Genomic DNA, 26451 nt, shown 5'->3' on the forward strand with positions numbered 1-26451 from the left:
CTAGGGGGGCTGTGCCATGCCCTGCCTTGGGGCCTGACCCCTTGTAGAATAGAAGGTCCAGCCAGCTGGTTCTGGTGACTTGTTTGAGCTGGGGCGGGGTGTGTGCCCTGTGAGCTGGGCACATCTGGCCCCAGGAGCATTGACTCAGGCCCAGGCCCAGGCCCAGGCATAAAGGCACACTTTCTGGGACTGAGTTATGTGGGGGGAAGCAGGCCCTCCTGCCTGCATGGCCCCTGGTGGGGTGGCCCTGGTGCTGCACCCTACTCACAGGCTGGGATTCTCTGGGCAGAAGGGTGTTAGCAAGTATTCAGGGGGAGCCGTGTGTGTCCAGGCAATGCTGGGGAAGAGGAGGGGGCTCTGCTTACAGTTGTGTTGGGGGGTGATGTAGAGGAACAGAGGTTCTAAGAGGAGCCTCTTATCCGAGAACCTCTGTCTTCTGGGGGGAAGAGGAAGCCCCTCCCCCCCCCACCTCTCCATATGTACACACGGATTCCTGAAAGCCCGTTGTTCGAGCATTTTCCCTGGGAAAGAGCAGATGAGATTGCGGGGGTGAGATGAGCTCCAGGTTCTTTTTCCTCTCCATCCTGAGTGGGCTTCCAGCCTGAATGTACCCCCTGAGCTGTTAGCTGTCCTGAGTGTAAGCTCTGGGCAGGGTATGGGAGCCAAAGAGGGCAGCTGCAACTGGGAGCTTGGCTGGGCAAGGCGCCTGCCTCTGGTCTGCCCTCCACTGTCCCCCAGTGCCCTTCCCTTCTCTGAGCCTCAGTCGTCCCCGATGTGAAGTGGGGCCATTGAGGCCCGTGTCATTGGCCTTCTGGCCTGGGAGGACATGCTGGGCCTATACTGCAGTCAGGGGAAGTCACTGGTCCCTTTTGGTCACAATGACTAGAGACCCAGCAGTGCCATGGGCCTCGAGATCGTGCAGCTCAGCCAGACGCCTTGCTTCCGGCCTTTTTCTGACCGGTCATGGAGCACCCAGTCCCTGGAGGACTCCGCTGCCTGAGTTCCGGGGTGTTCAGGAGGCCTGGCTGACTGTCCCTCTCACCTCTGTCTCGTCACTGCCTAGCCCAGGGCCACCTGCCCAGTAGGCCCAGCAAATGCCATATGAGTGGATGAGTGGCTGCCAGAGCCTCCTTCCTTCCATCCCAGTCCCGTGGTTTATGTCTCTCCCTTGTTGCCTGGGTCCAGAATGAGTCAGCTGAGGCTGCTGCCATCCCGGCTTGGGGCACAGGCCTCGAGGCTCCTGGCCGCACATGGCGTCCAAAGGTTCAGCTGGTACAGCAGGTCGTCTGGGCCACCGGCCACCTTCCCAAGCAGCAAAGTTGGAGGCGGCTCCAGTTACATGGAGGAGATGTACTTCGCCTGGTTGGAAAACCCCCAGAGTGTCCACAAGGTTGGCACCCCAACCCTGCCCTCTGTGCAGGAGAGAAGGTCCTGGGGCTGGGCTGTGGAGAGGGGAGTGGGGAGAAGCAACTTGCCTGCTGTGTGACCCCGGGCAGGTTTCTTTGTCTCTCAGGTCCTCCATCATCTTTGTGAAAGAGCTTGGTCCTCATATTGGGTGAGGAAAGTCCATCGCTGTCCTGTTGCTGGACCAGCCAGTGGGTGGTGGTCTGGCTTGAGAAGCTCTGATAATGCTGTGCTCAGTCACACCTGGTCTGAGGCCTGTCCCTGCCTCCTTTGTCATGCAGTGCCGTCTCCAGATGGCCTCTTGTTATCTAGTTAGGAGCATAAGTGTTTACATATATAGTAAGCTGATAAAATAAGTACCCACTGATGGTAAAAAAAAAAAAAAAAATCAAAATCAGATGCCAGGACAAAAGTGAAAAGCGTAGCTGCTCTCTCTCCTTCACTCACATGCCTCAGAGGAAGGTAATATGTTCACATGATCCAAAAACAAAAAGTATTAAGTTCTACAGTGAAAAACCTTCCTCCCATTCCATCCCATATCTGCTCAGCTCCTACCTGTCTGTTCCCCAGTCTATTCTTAATTTCTTCTGTATCCATTCAGATAAACTTATTGCAAACATAACTCTGGATTCTCCCCCTTTACACAAAAAGTAACATGTAACATCCACTCTTTTGCCCCAGGCTTTTTTCACTCAGCATACATCTCCAAGATTTTCCATGTCAGTACCTCAAGAGCCTCATTTTTCTTTTTCCCAGCTGTATAGTATTCCACTGTTTGGATGGATGTTCTACATTCATCCCCAGGGACAGGCATCTGCCTCATTTCCAGTCTCTGGCTGTCATGACGGGTGCTGTACTACATCATCTTGTACGTTCATCATCCTGCACGTGTGCAGCTAACTGTGGCATAAATTCCCCAAAGTGGAATTGTTGGGTTAGAGGGCATCTGTGTACATAATTTTGATGGGTGTTGCCAAATTGCTTTCCACACGGCTTGTACCACCTTATTCTCCTACCAGTACTGTATGAGAGGGCGTAGAAGAAAGCACTTTTGTATGTGTTCTGCTAGAACGTGGAGGTGCTGGTGCATGTGCCCATCTGCTTTTTGTTTCTGCACGAATAGTAGCAAAGCATACATCCTCTTCTGCTGTGTTCACTTTACAACATATCTTGGCAACATTCCACATCCACAATAATAAATGCGTCTTTTTAAAAAAGACTACATAATTTTCCGGAATCTAAATTTACCATCATTTATTTAACCAGTTTCCTATTGATCACTGCTTAGATTGTTTTTACGTTGTCATTTTTATAAAGTCTCCTGCAGGGAACATCCTTGTACATGTAGGCACACCTGTCCAAGTACATCTGTAGAATAAATTGCTGGCAGTGGAATTGCTGGTTCAAAAGATACATGCATTGGAAATGTTGAGGGCCTGCCTGCCCTTGCCCTCCACAGAGCTGCCTCCAACCCACAGTGTGTGAGGGCATGTTTTGCCTATGGATAGAAGCCCGTTTCATACATAAAGCCCCTTGATCACAGCTTATAACCTCCCCCACACACTACCAAGCTGGGTCCTGGAGAGATCCAGAATTTGGGTGGGGGCCCTGGGCTGATTGAGAAGGGTATTGTCGGCAGGGTCCTGGGAGGGCCCTGAGAGCTATGGTGGTGAAGGAAGACTGATGTCCCCTAGGGCCCCAGCCTGGGCCACCCCGCGCTACTCCCAGGCCCTAACCTGGCTGTTTTCTTTCTTCTGCCCCTGCCCAGTCCTGGGACAGCTTCTTCCGGAAAGCCAGTGAGGAAGCCTCTTATGGTCCGGCTCAGCCCCGGCCCCTTTCTGTTGTCCCTGAGAGCAGGCCGGCAGTGTTGAGCCGGACCAAGACCAGTAAGCTGGTGGAGGACCACCTGGCTGTGCAGTCTCTGATCCGGGCCTACCAGGTGAGCGGCTGGGAGGGTACAGGCTCCTGGGGTGTGGCCAGGTGCTGACGGCAAGAAGACTGGCTCAGCTCCAGCGTCACTTTAGGGAGCTTGGTGGCTCTGACCCCTCCTCCTGCTCTTTGTCACGTTACCATTCACATCACTTACCACCCCCTGTATTTCTTGTGCAAAGTGGATTGTTTGTGGTCTTTCTCATCTGTCGCCCACACCACTCTGCCCCAGAACCTGGAGAAGTACTTAGTGAGTGATCAGTTTCAGTGAGTGTTGAATGAAAGGTGAGTAGATTGCCGCTTGTTAATGTCTGTTTTCTCTTGGCTGAGCATTCCAAGAGGACAGGGGCTCATGTCCAGCAGGTGCTTAGTTAGTATTTGTGGAATGAATGACTAGTTCATTAAGCAGCTCTCCCCCATCAGCTGCTCTGTCCTGGAGACTTAGGCTCCCCTCTGCTGGGTTCCCAGGCTGGGCCCTTGCTATGTCAAAGAGTCCTGATGATGTTTCCTATTCTTGGTCTTGACCCAACAGGACTAACCGGAGGGCTGTACTGGGTGTTCACTCCATAAAAATGTAATCATTTGGGATCTGTCTGGGAATCAGTGGCAGGAGGTATTTCATAAGAGAAACTTGTCTTGAAGACATGCAGAAGGCAGGGTAGGGGCATCCTGCGGTCCTTGGTAGAGACTCCGTGGGAGGGTGCAGCCAGCCGCTGCAGGAACTCGGGGGAGAGGGAGGCCTTAGCAAATGGAAATGGCGCCTTGCCTCTGAACGATGCACTCTGTGTGGGATGGCAGCTGCCTGCCCAGGTGTGCTGGGGCGGAAGAGGAAAGGTGCACAGGACTGGGCTCCCTCACTGGCCTCAGGACCCATGGATCGTGGGCCACCTGCGAGGAAACAGCAGTGATTGTAATTATGTTTTTCTTGGTTGGCTGAAAGAGGCAGAAAGTGATCTGACTGTTGACTTTGAAAAAGGACAAGGAACAGAAAACTCTGTATGAAATGTGGGGTAGCATTCAGAGTACGGCCTGAGGGCCTTATCTTCTAAGTACAGTCCCAGCTCTGCAGCAGCTCTTTGTTCTTTCACTGGCCAAGACCAAAGCATCCTTCCAGCAGGATGGTCTCTGGATTCAGGAATGTTACTCCATACTTGCATGATAAAAATCTGCCTGGTAGTGAGCACCTACTGGGTGGGCTGTAGCCCCTCACAGGTCACTTGGGGGCTGAGCTCTGGTTTGACTCATCTGCACATAGTACTGAAAAAAAACCCAGGCTGCTTCTTAATGCATGTTTTCAAGCATATAATAGGTAGAAGAATTATGTAGTGAACCCCCATCAATACAGGGCCAGTCTTGATTCATCTTACCCATCTCCGGCTCCACCCATAGGCCACTGATTATTTTGAAGCAAATCCCAGACTTCATATCATTTCATTCATTGAACGTTTCAGCATGTATTTCCAGAGGTAAAGCCTCCTTTAAAAATATTCAAATATGGGCTTCCCTGGTGGCACAGTGGTTGAGAGTCCGCCTGCCGATGCAGGGGACACGGGTTCGTGCCCTGGTCCGGGAAGATCCCACGTGCCGCGGAGCAGCTGGGCCCGTGAGTGGTGGCCACTGAGCCTGCGTGTCCGGAGCCTGTGCTCTGCAATGGGAGAGGCCACAGCAGTGAGAGGCCCGCGTACTGCAAAAAAAAAAAAAAAAAAAAAGAATTCAAATATACCGTGATAGTATTATCACACCTAAAAATAGTAATAATCCTTAATGTCACCAAATACCCAGTTGGTATTCATGTTTGCCTGTTTGTCCTAGGATTTCTTTTTACTGCTTGTTTGAATCAGGATCCAAATAAAGCCACAGGTTGTGATATGTTGACATGGCTTTTCAAGTCTCTTGTACTCTACTCTGCGGGTTCCTCTCCATTTCTTTTTGTGTTTCTTGCTCTGTGTGTGTGTGTGTGTGTGTGTGTGTGTATAAGAAACCAGGTTGCTTGTCCTATAGCGTTTTCTCGAGTGTGGATTTTGCTGATTGCATCCTCATGGTGTCACTTCATCTGTCCCTTTGTCCCATGTAATTTCTGTAAATTGGTAGTTTCTGTAAGTTAGATCTAGATGCTTGATCCAACATAGATTTGATTTTTTCTGTTGTTGCAAAATCAGCTTCCTGGTGGTGATGGGCACTTCATCAGTTAGCATCTAAAGATAATTATTTTCTGGACACATTAAGTCATTGGGAGTGGTAAAAGTGGTGATATTCTAATTCTTTCTTTCTTTGTTTATTACCTGAAATACTTCTCTCATGAGAACCTTCCCTTTGTCAGCTCTGTTTATCCTGAGGTACAAATGGTATAGGGAGGGCAGGATCAGTGCTTGACTTTTCCTTTTGCTGATGGATTTTCAAAATTATGACATGGTTTCCTAGCATCCTCCAAAGATGGCCAATAAAGGTTTTTCTTCTTTTTCATAGTATGATATGAATGCATGAATTTAAACATATTTAATGAGTTTCAGTCTGCTATAGATATTATCCTTTTTGTTGCTCAAAATGTGTCCTTATTCCCAGCCCCAGTAGTGTTTGAGCACCCCTTTGCTATCTGGTAGGACAAGATGCTTTGAGCTCATCTCGCACATTTCTGTCCAGCCAGTTCTCCAGGGAGTGAGCGAGTATTTACTGCTATTGGTTTGGTCATGACTTCTGGGTTCTTTTGATGGTTAGAGCCAGGAAATATGTATTTTTTTAAAAGATACCATACTTTATGGGTTTATACTGATGCTTCTATATACATCAAATGTAGGACTTAGTGTTTGTCCTTGACCTCATCAGTCTTATGTCACCATCTCCTTTTAAAGATACCAAAAATAGAGGTTCTCAAAGACAGCAATACAATGACTTACTTGATTTTCCCACAATCCACACATGACAGTCCGAGAATACAATTCTAGTACTACCACTGCTGATTGGTACTGTAAACGAATTTATGATCTTTTTATTCCTGCAGTTCTGTTTGTCTTTGGGGAATATTCTATTAGTCAGTTGGCATAGTTCCCCTCTATGTAGTTATGCCACCAAATGGATGCATTAATTCATTTGTTTTGTCTTACTTTCAATTTTTAAAACTTAATTTTGTTTTATAGTGATATAAAATATTTATAAGATTCCAAAGTCAAATCGTCAATGCAAGATATATTCTTAAAAGTCTAGCTTCTAACCCTGCTGCTCTGCCCTATTTTGTCCTTTCCCTGTAGGTAATAATTTTCCTTATTTTATAGTTTTCTTATTTTACTGTATATTCTTCTAATGCATATATTTATTTGTAGACATGCAAATATATACAAATATATGCAAATGCATGTGTTTACTTTTCTCTTCCCTTTCTTAGATACTGGGTAGTTTACCACACACACTTTTCTGTAATTTGCTTTTTTGCTTAATAATATTTTGTGGAGACAACCTCATAGTAGCAGTTAGGAATTTTCCTCATTCCTTTTAGCAGCTCTGTAGTATCCCCTGTGTGGATTTCCCATATCCATTTGCCAGTCTCCTGTTGATGGACATTTGGGAAGTTTTTAGAATTTTGCAATTACTAATAGTACCGTAGTAACTACTTTTGTGTACGTGTTCTTTCCTGTTTTTGAAAGCTGCATGTTGTACTTTGAAACAGAATTGAGCTCCTGCCACCTTAGTGGCTATGGTGGGGTCTCCTAGGCAACTGTTCAGTGGCTGGGTGCTGGAGATATGTGGAAACTTGAAATTCTGAAGGGGGACTTGAGGGGCCAGGGCCCAGAATCTCAGTCTTGGTGAGGGTCTGTCCAGCTGCGTTCCAGCTCCGCCCCGACCTTTTCCCCTTCTCCAGATCCGTGGCCACCATGTGGCCCAACTGGACCCCCTGGGCATTCTGGATGCGGACCTGGACTCCTTTGTGCCCTCAGACTTAATCACCACCATTGATAAATTGGGTGAGTCGGTACCCTTTCCTGTTGCCCTGGCGACACCAGAGCCAGCTGGTGCCTGTGCCCAGTGAGGGGCTCTGAGCCTACAGTGCCTCTGGGTCCTGGGTTTCAGCAAGCAGCCTGGGAGGCTTTCTTCTGACCCTTGCCCAGCTATGCATGATGTCCCTGCAAGAGAGGCCTCCCCGTCTTCCCTAGCTGGTGTGCCACGCTCAGCAAGCTTGAGACATCTGTCCAGGCCCACCCTTATGGCGGCAAGCTAGGCTCTGACTCATGCCCTGTGCCCTGCAGACAGAGGGCCTTTGAGCTTTAGGCTAGACATGGCGGGAGGGTCCTGGGGGCACCGTTGGGAGGTCTGGGGATACAGCTGGGCCCCACCTGGGCCTGACCTCCCTCTCTCCTCTCTGCTGCCCGGGCTCTGCCATATGTGCCTCCTAGCCTTCTATGACCTACGGGAGGCTGACCTGGATAAGGAGTTCCAGCTGCCCACAACTACCTTTATTGGAGGCTCTGAAAACACCCTTTCTCTGCGGGAGATCATTCGGCGCCTGGAGGTGAGCACAGGCAGGTGTGTCGGGCACAGCTGATGAAGCTCTGGCGTGTGATAGAGGGAGGGAGGGCACTGCCTTTTCTGTTCCAGATCCCAAGGCGGTCGGTCTTCTTCTTGGCTCCTCGTGGAGCGCTTCCCTTTCCCCCAGAACACATACTGCCAGCACATCGGTCTGGAGTTCATGTTCATCAATGACGTGGAGCAGTGTCAGTGGATCCGGCAGAAGTTCGAGACCCCTGGCGTGATGCAGTTCTCCAGCGAGGAGAAGCGGACCCTGCTGGCCAGGCTGGTGCGCTCTATGAGGTCAGGCTCCCAGCACCACCCCGGGCAGCCTGAGTGGCTGGGGGGCCTGCTCCAGGGCTGTATGAAATGTCCCAGGCCCTGGCTAAGAAACTAGGAGGGTGCCCGGTAAGGGAAGGCAGGGCTGGATGGTGCTCCAGGAGAACATGACACCGAATGAGGGTGGAAGTGGCAGAAAGACGTCCCTGTGTGGAGTGAGTGTAGCAGCGCCTTCCTGCAGGTGGGGCACTGCCTGGTTCTGCCCGTGAACTTCTCTGAAGCTGGGTCTTCCCAGGGCTACGGGGGCCTGGAGGAGCCCCTGGACCAGCTGCTAGGAGTAAAGTGGCTCCCTGAGCAGTGACGTGTGGGCTGGAATTTGAGTTGAGCCGTGAGGCATCTTTGGGGCATGAGGAGAGCGCCCCAGGGCACGTGTGTGCTGGAGGGCAGTGGTCTGGGAGCAGGGGAATGGCTAGTTGGAGCAGTGTGACTGGAAGGGGAAGAGAGGGTGGTAACTGGGAATTGATGGAGCCAGAGGTCTGTTGAAGTTGGGAGGACCCTCAGCCTCCCCGCCGACCTATGCTGCTTGCTGGTAGGAGCATCATGGTGTCTGTGCCAGGTCCTGGACTGCGCAGCGGGAGGTGGCTTTGCAGCTTCCTGTGTCCTGGCATCCTGCTCCGAGCCCTCATCAACAGCCCCCAGGAGCCCAGCCTCTCCACCCTTCCCCATCTCTCCCCAAGCAGGTTCGAAGATTTCCTGGCCCGGAAGTGGTCCTCAGAGAAGCGGTTTGGCCTGGAGGGCTGTGAGGTCATGATTCCTGCCCTCAAGACCATCATCGACAAATCCAGCGAGATGGGGATCGAGAATGTCATCCTGGGGATGCCACACAGGTGGGCGCTTCTCCTCCAGGCCCAGCAAGCTGAGGTGGATAGGAGGCTTTGAAAATCAGAGCAGGGGTGTAGGTGGGACCTGAGGATAGAGGCAAAGTGGTCTAGAAAGTTATCAGAGTCCCTGGGCCCTGGGCTGCTCATCACAGAAAGCATGTGGCCAAAGCCACATGGAACCAGGCTCTCTTAAACTGTTTCTCTCTCACCATGTTGCTGTTGTCCCCAGGAGTATTGAGGTTACAGAAGAGGGGTATATCACGCTACTTGAGGTTCCTGTGGACAAGGGGATGTGGAGGGGCACATCCCAGGGAAGTGAGGGCGGAGCCTGGGCAGGTGGCCTCAGGTTCGCATCCCCTGGTGGGAGGTCTCTGGAGGTGAGCTGAGGGTCTCTTTCCCCGGCTGCAAGCTGGCCACACATTTCCTGTGGCTTTGATAAAGACTTGGAAGGCTGGTCTGGCCACTGGGCAGTTACCTCTGAGCTGGAGCCTGTGGGCTAATGAGGAATATGGCCAAGGTGGCCAGGGGTCCTGCTAAACGGGCTGGAAGAGGACTGCTGAGCAGTCTGGGGGGCAAAGCCCCTGCATTTCCTGTGCCTGTTTCCAGCTGCTCACAGGTGGGCCAGCCCCGGACTACATCTGCACCAGGGGCATCAGGATGCATTGTGAGGAGGGTCCCCACCCTGTGGGCTGGCCTCCCGGGAGCCCAAGCTTTGCCACACAGGCTCTGCGCTCTGGGGGCCCCAGAAATGCTTGGTGTCTGGTCAGAGGGTCGTGCAGAGCTGGCCCTGTGGTCCGAGGAGGCAGGGGCGTACGTGGCTTCAGTAGGACTGTGGGAGAGGATGGTGCTGGGCCGTCAGGCAGCTCTGGGGCTGGGTGGTGGTGCTGGCCAGGCTCCTGGCCTGAGGAGGGCTCCAGAGTCAAGGGCTGCCCTCGGCCAGGCCTCCGTGTTTGGGGAGGGGCCTTTGAGGCCGGAGGCTTTGCCCAGGGGGGCCGAGGGTTGTTCATACGGCTCCTGTGATCCCACAGCCCTGCCACCACCGCAGAGCAGGAGAGGGGCCCGCTGGAGGAGCGCTGCCCTTCTGTCACTGGGCCGTGCGGGGCTGGAGGTCAGGGTGTGAGCAGGCCTGGGGCCGGCATCCGCTGGTAGTCTATGGGGAGTGGGCTTGGAGTCATGTCCTGTGCCCCCATCAGGCTGGTGCCCACCCCTGAATAGGTTGCCCCCGATGGGAAGCTCAGGCTGGACTGGAGAATCCCTGGGCCTGGCTGCTTTCCTCCCCCCACCCCTCAGTCCTCACTCAGCTCCTCTGGACAGGGCCTCTGGTGACTCCTGATCTTAGGGGCAGTCCAGTCCCCTCTTCCCTATCCTTATCACTTCCATGTCACTGGGCTGGGCTGGGGAGCCATGTGTGAGCAGCTGTGATTCGCTAGCAGCTTGGGGTCAAGGTGCTGGGTTGGGCTCAACTTTTGGTTGGGGAGAGGGGTGAGTAGACACCCTGCCATGAGGCTGGGTGGCTCCCTGCTCGCGAGCGCCTCCTGAATCTGAGTTGTAGCGGGGGATGCCTGCCTGCTCAGGGGGGCCGGCCAGCTGGACCCGCTCACACACCTTGTAGATTGAGGCGGGATGAGAGGGTGGGGCCTTCCAGCCCCCATGCTAATTCTGATAGGTCCCAGGTGGGCAGGGAGCATGGTAAGAGCCCTGCCCCCTCTGGCTCCAGGGGCAGGCTGAACGTCCTGGCCAACGTCATCCGCAAAGACCTGGAGCAGATCTTCTGCCAGTTTGACCCCAAGCTGGAGGCGGCGGATGAGGTGGGTGCCAGGCCCAGGCCCCAGAGCCCCTGGAGAGCTGGGTATTTGGGACGTGGACTGGGGAGGGCCTGGGCCAGGAGCTTGCAGGCTCAGACAGACCTTGAGGTGCACGGACATGCAGAAGAGTGGGAGAGAGGCTGGGGGTGTCTGTGTGAGGCCCCTAAGGTGTTTTGGAGCCAAGTGCTATGATCTCCAACAGCTGGGAGAGCCCTCGGGTAATCTGGGCTAACCTCCCTGTTTCCAGCTGGGGGGACTGAGGCCCAGAGAGGTGTGCAGGGAAGTGCCTGAAGTTATTCAGTTCAGCTCATGTGGCCATACCTCTGTGCCCAGGGTCCTGCCTACCTTCCCCGAAGGGCTGCCTCACTCACTTGTTTGACCAGCACAGCATTGGGAGGTCAGGACGGTTTCCTGTGCCCACTGATGAGCAGAGAGAATATTTTTCTGCCCTCACCCCCTTCCTGGCACGTATACGTGTCATGTATGCCTCATACCCCACGCCTCTGCCCATGCTGGGCCCTCAGCCAGATGGCTTTCCTCTCTTCTGCTCTCTGCCTCTTTCCCAGCCCTACCCATCTCCTAGTGACTTTCCTGGTCCTCCAGGCAGCAATCCTGTCTCTCCCTCCTCTGTGCCTCCTTTCCCAGCAGGTCCGTCTCTACTCTGGCCTTCTCCATCACGTGCACGCACGTGCGTGCGTGCGTGTGTGTGTGTGTGTGTGTGTATGTGTCTGTTTTCCCTTCCAGGCTGGTAGCAGGGTGATGGCAGGGACCTCATTCCCGAAGCCCCAGCACTCAGCACAGGTGCATGGTTTGTTAAAATGAACCACATTAAATGACTGCTCCAAAATCATCCAGCACGTTAGGCCAGAGCAGGACTAGAATCCACATCTGCTGGCTCCCAATCCAGAATCTTCCCACCATCATGTTCATTTTGCTCAAGCACTTTCATCTCTCTGAGCCTCAGTTTGCTCTTCTGTAAAATGGGGATAAAAGTTCCTGCCCCCAGAATGGTTGTGAGGAATCAGAGACGACATGTGAGTAAACTGTAAAACCTGGCCAAAGGACACTTTAAACAAATTTACTTTTTTAATAGAAAAAGTAATGTGAGCGTCGTTTGAAGAAAAGATTACACAATGAGTGTGTTTCCCTTCTGAGACCCCTTTCCTGCTCCCCATAGGCTCTGCTGTGGTCAGTTTTTGTGTTAAAGTGTGTACTTCCAGAAATGTTCCACGCAGTGCGAACACACGTATGTGTCCAGTACAGCTTTATTTGTAAAAAGCCAGGGGAGCAGCTCGTGATGCCGCTGGCCACCTTGCTGTTTTCACTTAACGAGCCGTCACTGTTTCAGAGCTGCACACAGAGCTCCCCGAGCTTCGAGTGCCCCTCTGCTTTCTGCTATCTCCTGTTGATGAGCATTAGGTGGTGGAATGAGTGTCTGCGCACACGTGTGCACTTTTAGACGGTATCCGAGAAATGCGGTGGCTGGAGCTGAGGAGGTAGGACTGAATTGCCCTCCAAAGAGCTTGCAGACAGCAACGAGCCCACATGCTGTGTGCGAAGGTCCCAGGCCCCCGGCTTCCCTTACTCTGTCCAACCTTTCCATCTTTGCCAATGTTCTAGGTCTAAAAGTCACTGCATTTGAACATATTTCTCTGTTTCAAATTTGAGCGTCTTTTCACATGTTTAAGTCCTGGGTGCCTTTTTCTGTAAATTCCTTTTCCTGGCTTTTGCTCATTTTTCTATGGGTTTTTTGGGCTTTATCTCACCAGTTTGTAAAAGTGCCTTATGTATTGAAGGAGTTAGCCCTTTGCCTGCGTTTGTCTGATAAGTATTTTCCCAGCTTGATTTTTTTCCCCTGATACTGTGCATGGATCTTCTTCCTACATGGCAAGTAATTAGATTTTAGCTGTCTCATCCTTTCTGGCTTCTGAGGTTTGTACATTGTTTAGACTTTCCCTACTCCAAGATCGTAAAGTATGTCATGTTTTCCCCTGATACTATGGCTCTGTCTGTACATTTTTGGTTACTTTGGTGTAAGGAGTTAGGTACGGGTCCTGCTCCAATGTGTGCCCAGAGGCCTAGCCCGTGGTCTCAATGCCAATTAAGAGCCGCCCTTCATTTCTGTGCCTTCACTGCTGCTGGCTGGCCCCTTCCTACGGGTGCCTTACCCCCTCCCCACTCTGCCATTGTTAATGCGGAGAGGATGGTTGTTGATAATGTGCAGGGGCTCCAAGAAGGGAGCCAAGGCCCAGGGAACCTGCCTACCTTTCTTAGGCCAGCCTGGAGGGCAAGAAGGGCGTTGTGCTGGGTTTGGGGGAAGGATGCAGGTGTGAGTCAGGGACAAAACAGCCTTCCCAGGGAGCAGAATCCCGGGAATGTCCCAGCGCCACTGTAAGCTTGCATGTCTGGGATAGAGTCGGGGGGAGGTTCATCACAGGCCACGTCAACCTTCAGGGCTCCGGAGATGTCAAATATCACCTCGGCATGTACCATGAGAGGATCAACCGAGTCACAAACAGGAACATCACTCTGTCGCTCGTGGCCAACCCCTCCCACCTGGAAGCTGTGGACCCCGTGGTGCAGGGGAAGACGAAGGCAGAGCAATTCTACCGCGGGGATGCTCAGGGCAAGAAGGTGAGCTTGCCTGGGCCCTGAGGTCCTGGGCCCTGACGTCCTGGGTTCTGAGGGGTAGGCTCTGAATCTCTGAAGTCCAGGAGCAGGGCTGGGCTGCACGGGCTGGGGCATGGGGGCCCCTCCTGGCTTATATCCTGCCCTGCAGGTCATGTCCATCCTGGTGCATGGGGATGCCGCCTTCGCTGGCCAGGGTGTGGTCTATGAGACCTTCCACCTGAGTGACCTGCCCTCTTACACCACCAACGGTACCGTGCACGTCGTCGTCAACAACCAGGTGAGGGCCTGGGCTGTGTGCTGGGCCCTGTCAGTGTCCTCCATCCCTGAATGCAGGCAGCACTTTGAGGGGACGAGTGAGGCATTTCTGGGTTTAACCCCCCCGCTCTGCTACTTACCAGAGTGTGATTTCAGGCAAGATGCCTGATCTCTCAGCCTCGGTTTCCTGGTCTGTGGAACTGGGAGGTGTATACATCTGTCTGTCTTTGTCTCTGTGTCTCTCTGTCCTTCCCTCTGCAGCCCCCTCCCCCCATATTATGTATGTGAGAAAGCAGTAAGGGCAGAGGAAGATGGGTATAAGCAGCGCCTAGCAAGCACCGAGGCTGAGCATGTAACTAGATGCTGCCTTGAGCTCCATGTGGCCCAGGCAGTCTTCGAACACATCTCTCACAGCCTTTGCTTTTAACAAAGGCAGCTGTGGTTAATAACAGCTCTTCTTCTGAGCCTGTAAAGCCCTGGGTTAACTACCTTATTCGCATATTAAGTCATTTAACCTTCACAGTATAACCCTGTGAGGTAGGAATTTAATGAGCGCTTTTAATCGATGAGGAAACAGGCTTTGGGAATTAAGTACCTGGCCCAAGGTTGTACAGTTAGTAACTGGCGAGACTGGGTTTTACCCCAACTTGCGCTCCCCACTCCCACTGTATAAAAATGATTGCAGGAGAAAGAGCAGACACGATTCCCCTGGTGTTACCGCCATCCCCGTGGGACCCGCGGCTACGTCTGATTTCGAGGTCATCCACTGTTAGCCCATCATGTCCCCTGCACCTCCTGAGCACAACCGATGGACCTCGAGGCAAAGGCGACTCTCCCCTGGCCCCCTGGCCCTCTGGTCTCCCAGGCGGCTGCTGCTGTCCAGCTCTCAGTGCCTCCTGCTTCTGCAGATTGGCTTCACCACGGACCCCCGGATGGCCCGCTCCTCACCATACCCCACCGACGTCGCCCGTGTAGTCAACGCGCCCATCTTCCATGTGAATGCAGACGACCCAGAGGCCGTGATGTATGTGTGCAGTGTGGCGGCCGAGTGGAGGAACACCTTCAATAAAGACGTCGTGGTGGACCTGGTGGGTCTGGGGAACTGAGGTGGAGGTGCTCAGACTGTCCCTGCCGTGGCAAGTGCACCGGGTCTGCAACATCTTTGCTAGTCGGGGCTGAGCGGCAGGTTTAGAACCGCTGAGCACCATCTCTGCGGAAGCCTGGGGGTGGGGCATTTGCTGATGGGTTGTAGTGGGGGCTGGTGAGGCCTCAGGGATGTGGCCTGCCAGGTGTGCCCCAGCTGTGCAGTGACTGCGCCAGCCACACCGCCTGGGCGCGGGGACCCACCCTCTGTCCCTGCAGGTCTGTTACCGCCGGCGTGGCCACAACGAGATGGACGAGCCCATGTTCACGCAGCCGCTCATGTACAAGCAGATCCACAGGCAGGTGCCCGTGCTGAAGAAGTACGCAGACAAGCTCATCGCCGAGGGCACCGTGACCCTGCAGGAATTCGAGGTGGGCCCGGTCAGCGCCTGGGATCAGCCTGAGGCGGCTGCTGATGTCATCAGCCCAGTGCTGGGCACTGGCGGTTTATAGAAGTAGCCAATATGGTCCTTGTCCCCACTAGCCCCCAGTTATCGAGGGGGACGGAGGACCAAAGACATTTACAGTCTGGTGGGGTACAGGGAACGCTGCGACGCATGGAAGCCCATCCTCAGGCCAGAGTCCAAGAAGGCTTCCTGTAGGAGGTAGCCCTGAGCCGGGTTTGACCCCGTAGTTATCTGTGGATGTGCTTGCCCTCCCGCCTTCAGGGAGCTCTCAGAGCAAGGACTGTGAGTCTTTCCTGCGTTCCCCCAAGTCCCTTGCTGAGTGCAATCATCTGAACTCTTTCCAGGATCCCCCTGCACTCTGGGACTTTTATCTCTGGCCTTAAGGTCCCTGTGGGCCAGTGGGCAGACAGTTCCTCTAGAACGTGGTGAGAGGGACCAGGGTTTATGAGTCTGGGTTGACTCAGCCTCCGGCTGCCCGGGGCATCGCTGCCTCAATCCAGGCCTTCACCCTGATTTCAGGAAGAAATCGCCAAATATGACCGGATCTGTGAGGAGGCGTTTGGCAGGTCCAAGGATAAAAAGATCCTGCATATAAAGCACTGGCTGGACTCCCCCTGGCCTGGTGAGTGAGCAGCGTGTGGCTAAGAGTGATTTGCCTGGGCCCTGGGCTCTGGCGCTGGGACCAGGACTGGAGTGATCCTGAATGAGGACAGTTGCTGCCCAGCCCAGAGGCTGTGGGCTTTGTCCCTGAGACCCCTGAGGCTGTGTGGGACTGATTCCTGCAGGTGGGGTAGGCGGGAGTAGAGGGAGATAGTGTCACCCTCGGGACACATGTGATGAGCTGCTTCCTGGAAAGGGCTGGGTCAGGGAGGGTGGACCGCAAAGTGGAGTGGGCCCTGGGAGAGGGGTGCTCAGCGGGCCTCTCTGGGGTGGAGCTAGATGGCTGTGACCCTAGGTCCAGGGAGGGGCCTCACAGGCGCCGGAGGGGAGGATGTTAGGTGGGTGCTGTCAGCTGTCCCAGGTCCCCAGGATGGGCTCAGGGTTTGAGTGCCATTGGGGTTAAGGGAGTGGTGGGCCCCTGAGTCCTGGGGAGACAGCCTGGGCAGGGGAGCTGAGGCCCCACTGCCACACACAAGTCACAGAGCCTCTGCCCTCTCAGGCTTCTTCACTGTGGACGGGGAGCCCAAGAGCATGACATGCCCAGCCACGGGTATTCCAGAGGATATGCTGACCCACATTGGTGAAGTGGCCAGCTCTGTGCCCCTGGAGGACTTTAAGATCCACACGGGTGAGGTTGCTGTGCAGGCTCCAGCATGGGCCACTGTCCCAGACATCGTGCCCCAAGGGAGATGGCATCAGGAGTCAGGGAGGCCCGGCCCTCATCTTGACTTGGTCTTGGGTAGATCAGCGGAGCTCTCAGTGCCTCCTTTGTGCCCCATGAGGTGCCTGTGTTAACAGCTCCTCTCAGGGTGAGCAGATGTGGATGCCACGCTCCCAGCTGGGTGCTGGTGACCAGGCTTCTGTGGGACACCTTGTATTTTCCCAATGCCTTTGCCGGGGGCATCCCTGCATCAGGCAGAAGGAGAGCAGGGAAAGAAGGGCTTCCCATGGAGGGGGCGGTTGGGCCTAGAATGTTGGGCGGCAAGAGTGCTGGGCTGGGTGGATGACAGAGGGCGACCCTAGGCTAGTAGGTGGTCACTGGCTGCGCCTCTTGGCCACGATGGTGTCCATCGTGGCCTCTGCTCAGGCAGCCTGGAGGGCCCCCGCGATGGTAGTGGGGTCCCTGTGCACCCTCTGAGCAGCCTGTGGGCGTTCCAAGAGGATTCCTCCACGTGCACGTGGAGGCCCAGGTGTCTTGGGGCACCGGCTCTGTGCAGTCACACAGGGTCTGTGTGGGTGTAGGGCTGATGGGAGCCCAGCCTGGGCCGGGTGCCTGGGCTCAGATCCAAGCACCTTCATAGCTAAGTGATTGTGAGTAAATGAATTCCTTCTTCTGAGCGTGTCTTCTCATCTAGGGGTGGGGGAGTTTGGTACCTCTCCCGTGGGCTTATGGGAAACGTCCCTGAATCAACGAATGCGGCGTATGCATGTGGCGGATGATCGCCTAACGGTGCCTGCTCCTTCCCGCAGGGAGGGAGGCTGGTGGGGATGTGGGCTCAGGCTGGCCCTGTGTGTTGGCTAGAGTGGTGATGCTGGAGGAGGGGCCTCCTGCATCCTGCCGGGGCCCTGCTCGGTGGGAGGGGTGTACACTGAGTATACACACACCCGGCCCAGGTCCCAGGGACTATGGCTGTCCCAGATGGGGTGGCCAAGCCCCTGTGGCCCTCAGGCTGGCCCTCCCCTCCTGCAGGCCTCTCTCGTATCCTGCGGGGCCGTGCGGACATGACCAGGAAGAGGACAGTGGACTGGGCGCTGGCGGAGTACATGGCCTTTGGCTCCCTGCTCAAGGAAGGCATCCATGTGCGGCTCAGTGGGCAGGACGTGGAGAGGGGCACATTCAGGTGAGGGTGGGGGGCTCTGGGCCCTAGGCCCTATGGGCATTAGCCTTGTGCCTGGGGGGAGCTGAGAGCTCAGCTGCGCTGGGGATCTCTCACAGTTGGCCCAGGGCCTCTGGAGTGGAGTGGCCCTTCCTTCTCTTCCTAGACCTTGTCTGGGAAGCCAAGGAGGTGTTCTCAGGTAACTCTATCAGCACGCTAGCCCCCACCCTTGGGCCAAGCTGTCTGAGGGCTCCTAGGCTGCCTGCCTCTCTGTCCCCACGGGGCCAGCGTGCAGAGCTGACTGCTTGGCCAGAGCTGTTGGGTGATGTCAACCCTTGTGGTTATCTATGGTCCTCAAGATGCTTTGTTTCTCTTCTGTGAACTACTGTCAAGCCAGCTCCCTGCCATCATCTTGCTTGTTCGCAGTTCGGTTTTGAGTCCAGATGAGGGACTTTACACTTGCCGGTTGTCCTCATTACATTTCCTCTGTGTGGGACCCCAGATGTTTGGGATCTCAACTCTGTTTCTGCCATGTTAGCGAGTCCTGGAGGTGTGGCTTCCAGTATTCGACGGCCATCTTTCCCACGTCCCATTCCCTCATCACTGCTGGTCTTGCTCCAACCAGGGTACAGAGGGCCACTGCACTGCACCCTGAGTTGCATGTCAGTTCTCACAAGGCTTGGGGTTTGGCCAGGGGGGCCCCCCTTATGCACAGGAATTCCTGCCTCCTGTAAACCTGGACAGAGCAGGTGAGGTGGTAAAGGGGCTAGCAGGATGGGCAGGGAGATGGTACCCCTGGGGTGTGGCCTCCTAGGGTCTCAGGCTCCACCCAGCAACTGGGAGGTCGGCAAGGCAGGTCTCAATCGGATCCCTCCTTAGGGGAGAAGCTGAGCCTCTCACGCCTGTGCTCCAAGACCCCCGGGGCGTGTGTGAGGGCACCAGTGGGAGGGGCGGCTGCCCAGAGGAAGGACCAGATCGCTCTGGCTTTCCACGGCCTTCTTGATGTCGCCATCCTGTGGGACTTTGCCTGGTGTCCTGCTCAGTCCGCCCGCCTCCCCTCCCTTCCTGGTCTGTGTCTCTGCAGTCACCGGCACCACGTTCTCCATGACCAGGAAGTTGACCGGAGGACGTGTGTCCCCATGAACCACCTCTGGCCTCACCAGGCCCCCTACACTGTGTGCAACAGCTCCCTCTCGGAGTACGGAGTTCTGGGTGGGTCAGAACTCTGCCTGCAGGTCGGGCGGGCCCTGAGATGCTTGGGGACCAGAGAGGGTCTTGCACCTCAGGGTGTCTGTTTTTGTTGTTTTGACCGTGGTCTGGGGCTGGGTGGGGCCGAAGAGGCTCAGAGGCCCCTGGGTGGACCTGAGTCCTCGGACAGCCCTGAGGGACAGTGGCTGGGCTGCCCCCAGCTGAGGCCACATCAGAGATGAGGTCCTGTCCCATCTGGCCCCTCAGAGAGCCCAGATGGGGGGTGGGGGTGCACTCTGGCCTGGGTGGGAGCTCTGGATACCAGAGCTTGTCCCTGGGCAACAGTGGGCCCAGACAGAAAACCCCATCGAGTCCACTGACTGCTGCTGCCACTGACCGGCCCTGAGCCTGGCCTGGCCACCTCCACGTTCCTGTCTGTCTTGCCCTCTGTGCCACCACACCCGCAGCCCCGTCTCGAGGCCCCCTCCCTAGACTCTGGGCTCCCCAGACTGGCCCCCTGCACTCTCCCTTGGCTTGGCCTTTAGCTGGCCTGCTTCCTCCCAGAAATGGGAACCCACCGAGACTGGCCACCGCTTCTGGGGAGCTGCCTCTGGGGCTGTTCCTGCCCGTTCCCCTCAGCAGCCCTGCCATATTTGGGGGGCCCCTTGGCAAATGGGCGCTGCTGCCTCCCCAGGGTGTCTTTGGAGTTGACTCCTGGCCTACGTAAGGCTGAAGCTGGCTGTACGTGAGGTCAGGGCTGAGAGTGGCATCTCTGGGTGTGTTGCCGGCGGCCAGGAAGGGAGATCCTGGTCTTTGGGCGCCAAGGAGTCCCCGGGCGCTTCTGTCCTGCTGGGAGGGACAGGCGGAGCAGGCAGCGCGTGGGAGGAAGGGCTGGGTCTGGCCGGAGCCACCACCACTTGGGGACCGTGTGTGACAGGCTCTGCCTCGGCGTCTCCCGTTTAGGCTTCGAGCTGGGCTACGCCATGGCCAGCCCCAACGCCCTGGTCCTCTGGGAGGCGCAGTTTGGTGACTTCCACAACACGGCCCAGTGCATCATCGACCAGTTCATCAGCACGGGCCAGGCCAAGTGGGTTCGGCACAATGGCGTCGTGCTGCTGCTGCCCCACGGCATGGAGGGCATGGTGAGGGCCGTGGGGGCGGGCCCTGGCCGGCCTGGGAGAGGACGGCTAGACCCTTGGCCACTTGCAGAGTTGAGGGGGGGGGTATGTGCCTCCCAGTCCCCCGGAACCACATGGGTCTGCAGGGCGGGGCCTGCGTAGCTCTGTGTCACCACTGCTGAAGTTGGTGATGCTACTGTTCCAGCAGTAAACGGAACGGACATGCCTGAGTGCCTGCTTTGTGCCGGGACCTGTTCCCACTTTCCAGATGAGGAAACTGGGGCACAGAGAGGTGGAGTAGCTTGCCTAAGGTCACACAGCTAGTAGCTGGAATTTGAACCTATGTTGTCGGGGGAACCTCATGTCGGGGAGAAGAAGAATGTGCAGGCCCTCGGGGAGGGGAGGAGCGGAGCACAGCATCAGGAGATGCCAGCCTGGTGAGTGTGTAGCCTGACCAGGTGGAGCGTGGCCAGGGCTGTGCTGGCTGCAGTGGATGGCCCCGAGGACCCACTCAGCTTGCACTGGTCACGTCGTCAGGGATTGATCAGTACTGCTCAGAGTCAGGTCTCCCTGTGCCGTGCACTTTACACGCCACGTATAATCCTGTGGCATCCTCACAGCTGGACCAGGCAGTCAGTTCTGTTCCTGTTTCACGTGCGAGGAGAGAAGGCCTGTGACTGCCCACGGTCTCCCAGCTGTAAAGGTGGCTGGCATCTCACTGGGTGGAGCGTGAGTCAGGCTGGTTGCGGAGGGTTGGGCCGGCCTGGCTGGTGCCTGTGGCCATGGGTCCTTGGGGCGTCCCCACTAAGAGAGGAGCAGGTCACCCCATCCCACGGAGAGCCAGCTTGGAGGACAGTGCGGGGGTCCTTGCTGCTCTTATGGAGCAGAGCAGCCCCGTGGGCCAGGGTAGGAGTAGGAGTGAGACCTGGGTTTGAATCTGTCCCTTTCTGGCTGAGTGACCTTGAGGTTGTTTCTTAATCTCTTTGTCCCTCGCCTTCCTCATCTCCATCGCAGGGCTGCTTTCACAAGATGAGAGAAAAATCTGTGTGGGGTCCGTAGAGCTATGTCTGGCGCACCACAGGCACATAGTAAACAGTCACTGCTGTAGGTCAGAACGTTCTAGAGAAAGAGCATCTTGGCCGTTTTGCTTTTCCCTTCTGCCCCACATGTTCACACATGGCTGTGGCCGGACCTCATCTGAGGCTACCTCCCTCCTCTTGTCCCACATTCCTGGTGCTTTCCTGCGGTTGACACTCCGGAGTGAGGGCATCTCCTCCACGAAGCCCTTCAGACTCTCCCCCAGGCCCAGGGTCCCCGTCCAGTGTGACAGATCCCCAGTCCCCCCCAAACGCTGGCCAGCCTGGGCCATCTGGCATTTGCTTCCAGGGCCCGGAGCACTCGTCAGCCAGGCCCGAGAGGTTCCTGCAGATGAGCAATGATGACTCGGACGCCTACCCCGTGAGTGTTGCCCGCCCTCCCCCAGGACAGGACTGCACGCTGCTGTGCCCAGCAAGGCCAGGGTGTGGATGCCACAGGCAGGCCACCTCCCAGCCGCACCCTGCCCCTCCAGGCGTTCACCCAGGACTTCGAGGTGAGACAGCTCTACGACTGCAACTGGATAGTGGTCAACTGCTCCACGCCGGCCAGCTACTTCCACGTGCTGCGCCGCCAGATCCTGCTGCCCTTCCGCAAGCCGGTGAGCCACCCACCTGGTCGTCACCGGGACCGTACAGGGGCCGAGTGCAGGGCACCCTGGCCAAGCAGGGGCGGCTGGCAGCCAGGCACGTGTTTCCCTTCCAGCTGATCATCTTCACACCCAAATCTCTGCTGAGGCACCCAGAAGCCAAGTCCAGCTTTGACCAAATGGTTTCTGGTATGTGCCTGGGCGTGGGGGGGCGGCGGCTGATGGGGGCCCTGGTGGCCCACGTGTGGCCTCTGCTCCCGGGACTCTTCCGTGCTTGCCTCTGTCTGTGGCTCTGTTGGCCCTGAAGCAGCTTCTGGCATGATCCCCGCCAGCAGCTGCGTTGGGAGGTTGGTGCAGCGGCCGGGTGGCTGAACCCACTTGGGTCACTTACGCGGAGCACCAGGGCCAGAGGAGTGCACTGGGACCCCGCAGCCTCCCAGCAGGGCCGGCCTGGCTGCACCAGAAGAGCTTAGAGGCAGGAGGCCTGGTAGAGGTCTGCTAGTTCGAGGGACACTGAGTATCAGTTCACTCATCCGTTGTTTTCTCTCATGAGCCAGACAGACATTTCTGGCCCTGGGGAGCCAGCGCCCCCTCCAAGAGCTCTCAGCCTCATTTAGCTGGGAGTCGGAGGTCAGATAAAGCACCCGAAGGGCCAGGTTTTGGAAGTGAGACGTGACCCAGTGGAGGATCAGGGAGGAGCAGGTGTGGGGCCTTGAGGCTTGGCAGAGCAGAGCTGTCTGGGAAAACGGTCCTGGGTTGTAGGCGGAGGGGCAGGGGCTGGCCAGGAGGACCTCAGTGGCGTGGACAGGTGCTTGTTCTTCACGTGTGTGTGTGGGCATCCCCTCAGATGTGGCGGGCGGCTGAGCCAGCAGTGCAGAGCTCTGGCGTTGGGCTGGACCGCCTGGGCTGAGTGCCTAGTACTGGTGGGCCCTGGCAGCCAGTGACCCTCTCTGCCGCAGTGTCCTCATCTGGGTTGCGGGGACCCTACAGTACCTTCCTCAGAGGTTTTTGTAGTATTTTTAGTCTGGTGCCTGGCACATGGCATGAGCTCAGGAAGGAAAAATGGATGAGACTTGGGGATGGAGGCTGGGCTCTGGGGCTGAGAGGGAGGACTGTGCAGGGTTCGCCTTCCAGCTTGGTGACGGGGTGGATTGAGTGTGCCTGGGAGGTAGGCATGGCTGGAAGGGGAGCAGGTTTGGGACAGTGACGCTGTCAGATGCGGGTGTGACATCATCACCTCTGTCCCCTTCAGGGGCTCTCCCCATCATCCCCAGCGTCCCCCCCCCCGCCCCATCACCTTATTGTTGATGCTACCAAGGCTCTGCCCTTGGCTCCAGCCACTGTCTCCACCCTTGTCCCTGTCCCCTGCTCCATTGTTTGGCTCAAGAGGTTCCTATTGCAGCCACAGGTCTAAATCTGGGGCTTGTCTTAGTGGCCAGGGAGAGCCTGGAGGTGCCAGGGATGTGGACCTGATTCCCAAGCTGCTCTGGCCCCTCTGGGAGCAGACGCCCCTGCCATGCCCTGTCGGTCCCCAGGGACCAGCTTCCAGCGGGTGATTCCTGAGGATGGGGCTGCGGCGCAGGCTCCCGGGCAGGTGCGGCGGCTCATCTTCTGCACGGGAAAGGTGTACTATGACCTGGTGAAGGAGCGGAGCAGCCAGGGCCTGGACGAACAAGTGGCTATCACACGCCTGGAGCAGGTGCGCCCGAGCCCCTCAACTGCTCAGAGTGACGAGCAAGGTCATATCGCCAGCCCCCTGGCCCTGGGCAGCGTGCCAGGGCTGGGGCCAGTGAGGGAAGCAGTGGCTGCTCTCCTGGGGGCCTGGCATGCGCATTTCCCCCTTCCCCTAGCTATTCCCTTCTTTCTCCCTGTCTGTCCCAGATCTCTCCATTCCCCTTCGACCTGATCAGGCGAGAGGCAGAGAAGTACCCGGGTGCAGAGCTGGTGTGGTGCCAGGAGGAGCACAAGAACATGGGCTACTACGACTACATCAGCCCGCGCTTCATGACCATCCTGGGCCGAGCGCGGCCCATATGGTACAAGGCTGGGTGCAAGGGGTTGCCCGCCGTTTACCCCTCACGTCTTCCAGGCCTGAGGCTCTGGGGGCTTGAGGCCCCATCCTGGCTCTGCCCACCCCATTTGCTGTGTGACCCAGCACTGGCCACTGCCCTTCTCTGGGCTGCATTGGAAACTGAGGAGTTGGGCCCCATAGTCCCTGCTGGCTCTGTGACTGTCAGTGACAGATCAGCTTCCCCATCAGGGATCCTCTTTAATACGGCCTTAGGGAGGGGAAACTTTTGTGTTTGTTCTGCAGCCAGAACTGAACTAGAGAACCTCCTGCGTGTCTCAAATCTCCTACCTTTGATCTTAGGCCAGTGACTTGGCCCCTTGGAACCTCAGGCTCTTCGTTTCTGCAGCTGGATTAGACCCGGTGCAGTCCTGGGGTAGCAGCAGGGCCGGGCTCAGCCCTCCGCTTAGCTTGACTCTCCTCCCCCAGGTATGTTGGCCGAGACCCAGCAGCTGCACCAGCCACAGGAAACAGGAACACTCACCTGGTGTCTCTGAAGAAGTTTCTGGATACTGCCTTCAATCTCCAGGCCTTTGAGGGCAAGACATTTTAGAGCCTGCCTGGGTCTTGCTGTGGGGTTGTTGAGGACGCTGGGGACATTAGGGACTGGCTGGCTCTTCTGCCCAGGAGAGGGACTGTCAGGGTCCCCAAGATAAAACATACCCATGCAGTGATTGAGGCCAAAGAGTAGGTACCGCTGGCTTCGGTATTATGCCACCTTGGGCCTTTGTGTTTATTTCAGAATCTCTTAGGGCTGAGAAAGCCAGGGGGGTCTGATAGATGGGCTGTAGTTGTAGAGTGTTTCCCCAGCTGCCCGGGTCTCTCTGGAGTGTTCGTGTGGCTTCTCCGTCTGTGTCGTTCATGTCTCTGCAGACAGCCAGCCACCCAGGAGCCCGTGTCTCTGGTCTCTCTGTCTCCCAGCCTGGTAGACTTGACTGCTGCTCACCCTGTCCTTGTTCGTCTGTGGATTCAAGAACTGTTCTCTTTTGTGCTCTTGAAATAGAGATCTTAGCAATAACAACCAGGTGAAGCAAAACCATGCCAGGTGATTTATATGTGCTCTGTTTTATGGGGTGTGTCATAATAAAATATGTCAGCTTCTGTGTGAAATACAGCCAAGGCTCACATGTACCAAAGTAGAAAACCAAATAACAGAGAAATTAGAAAATGCTTAAGGGAGACTTCCTGTTGTCACTTCATGTTGTAAAGTTGGGGGAAGAGGCAGATGGTTTAGAGACGGTGAGGGATGGGGGGAAAGAAAAACGAAACATGTAGGGGATAACTATCTGCCTCCTGTGGCCAGATTTTCCTTTGAGCACCAGGCGATGTTTGCAGATCTGTCGGCATTGCCAGTCTTTAGCCTTTCGTTGGTTTGCTTCCCTGCAAAGATGCTGGGGAAGCAGCAGCACAGGAGGGATGGTTTGCTTTCTGCAAATCATTTATTCCCCGCTCCCCTTCTCAGAGCACTTCCTCTGTGCTAGACGCTGGGACCCAGGGTGAAAGAAACGTGTGTCTTGGAGCCCAGCACGGGAGATGGGTAAACAGTTTTCAGTTGGCCCTCCGTATCCGTGGGGGTTCCACATCCACAGATGCAAAAATACTTGGGGAAGAAAATTCCAGAAAGTTCCAAAAAGCAAACTATGTTATGTGGTATTTACATTGTATTTACAACTATTTCCTGGCATTTATACTGTGTTCGGTATTGTAAGTAATCTAGAGATGAGTTAAAAGTACGTGGGAGGATGTGTGTAGGTTACATGCAAATGCTATACCATTTTATACGAGGGACTCGAGCATCCGTGGAGTTCGGTGTCTTCGGGGAGGTCCTGGAACCAATCCCCCATGGATACTGAGGGGCTGCTGTCATTCACTGAATTGTGGGTTATGTTGGAGGTAAGTGCAGAGGGCTGTGGAAGTCAGGGAAGTCTCCCTGGAGATGATGGTGTTTGAAGAAAAGAGTCCTACAGGACAGCTGGGAGACATGAGCCTCTTATAGAGCAGACCCGGAAATACTGATTGATCATGGGGTTAGAGTGGGGCACCCTAAAGAAAAACATCAACGTGGAGTTGGAGGATAGGGTGTTAAAATTCCATCTGCTCAAGTACAGCTTATTGGGGTACACGCTGAATCACACTGCAGGAGCGTTCTCGGTGACATAAAGTAAAAGTAATTAGAGCTGCCACTTATAGGATGTGTGTCCTGGGCCCTCTGCTGGGTGTTTTGCATATATTACTAAATATTCTTTAACCTTCACCATGGCTTTGCATGCTGGGAATATACCCATTTTATAGATGAGGAAATCAAAGTTCACATGAATTTGCAAATAATTTCATGTGAACCTTGAAGTTGAGGGCCACTCGCCAAGTCGACTTGGCTTCTGTCTGTGAGGCTACACTGCTTCCCTTGGGAAATAACCTCTTCCCATAGCGTGTATTCCCGGCCCTGTGGAAATCTAGCAGTCTGGGGTCTCTCCCTGCAGCTGGGCTGTGGCAGTGAGTGGGGATGCCCTACTACACACTGCCCCTTCCTCACTCTCTGTGTAGGGAGGCTGCAGACAGGCTGGTGGGGACCAATTGCTGGGGTTGCCAAACTGAAGAAAACCAAACACATGAAACGAGGGCTCCAAACTCTACAAAGATAATAACTAACACTGGGAAGTAAAATGGAGCTCACGGAACAAAGGC

General features: G+C 55.5%; 1 protein-coding gene across 3 annotated transcripts; it reads left to right on the forward strand.

The window, feature by feature from the left end:
* Positions 1 to 1186: 1186 nt before the first annotated feature.
* Positions 1187 to 24914, forward strand: OGDHL (oxoglutarate dehydrogenase L). Of its 3 annotated transcripts, XM_060033677.1 has the most exons (22): positions 1187 to 1390; positions 3173 to 3343; positions 7187 to 7289; positions 7719 to 7834; positions 7979 to 8133; positions 8850 to 8996; positions 10708 to 10798; positions 13250 to 13429; positions 13575 to 13703; positions 14590 to 14769; positions 15044 to 15196; positions 15751 to 15853; positions 16391 to 16519; positions 17582 to 17732; positions 18793 to 18920; positions 19860 to 20038; positions 21401 to 21472; positions 21585 to 21710; positions 21815 to 21887; positions 23234 to 23397; positions 23580 to 23734; positions 24196 to 24914. In XM_060033677.1, exons 1-22 carry the CDS (start codon positions 1187 to 1189, stop codon positions 24317 to 24319), a joined length of 3033 nt encoding a protein of 1010 aa, XP_059889660.1. In that variant the 3' UTR covers positions 24320 to 24914. The 3 variants fall into 3 exon arrangements, with proteins under 3 accessions (XP_059889660.1, XP_059889661.1, XP_059889662.1); XM_060033678.1 differs by lacking the exon at positions 14590 to 14769; XM_060033679.1 differs by lacking the exons at positions 1187 to 1390; positions 3173 to 3343; positions 7187 to 7289 and having other exon boundaries at positions 7742 to 7834; positions 21597 to 21710.
* Positions 24915 to 26451: the final 1537 nt, after the last annotated feature.

Source organism: Delphinus delphis, chromosome 16 (genome assembly GCF_949987515.2).
Source record: "Delphinus delphis chromosome 16, mDelDel1.2, whole genome shotgun sequence".
NCBI classification, from domain to species: domain Eukaryota; kingdom Metazoa; phylum Chordata; class Mammalia; order Artiodactyla; family Delphinidae; genus Delphinus; species Delphinus delphis.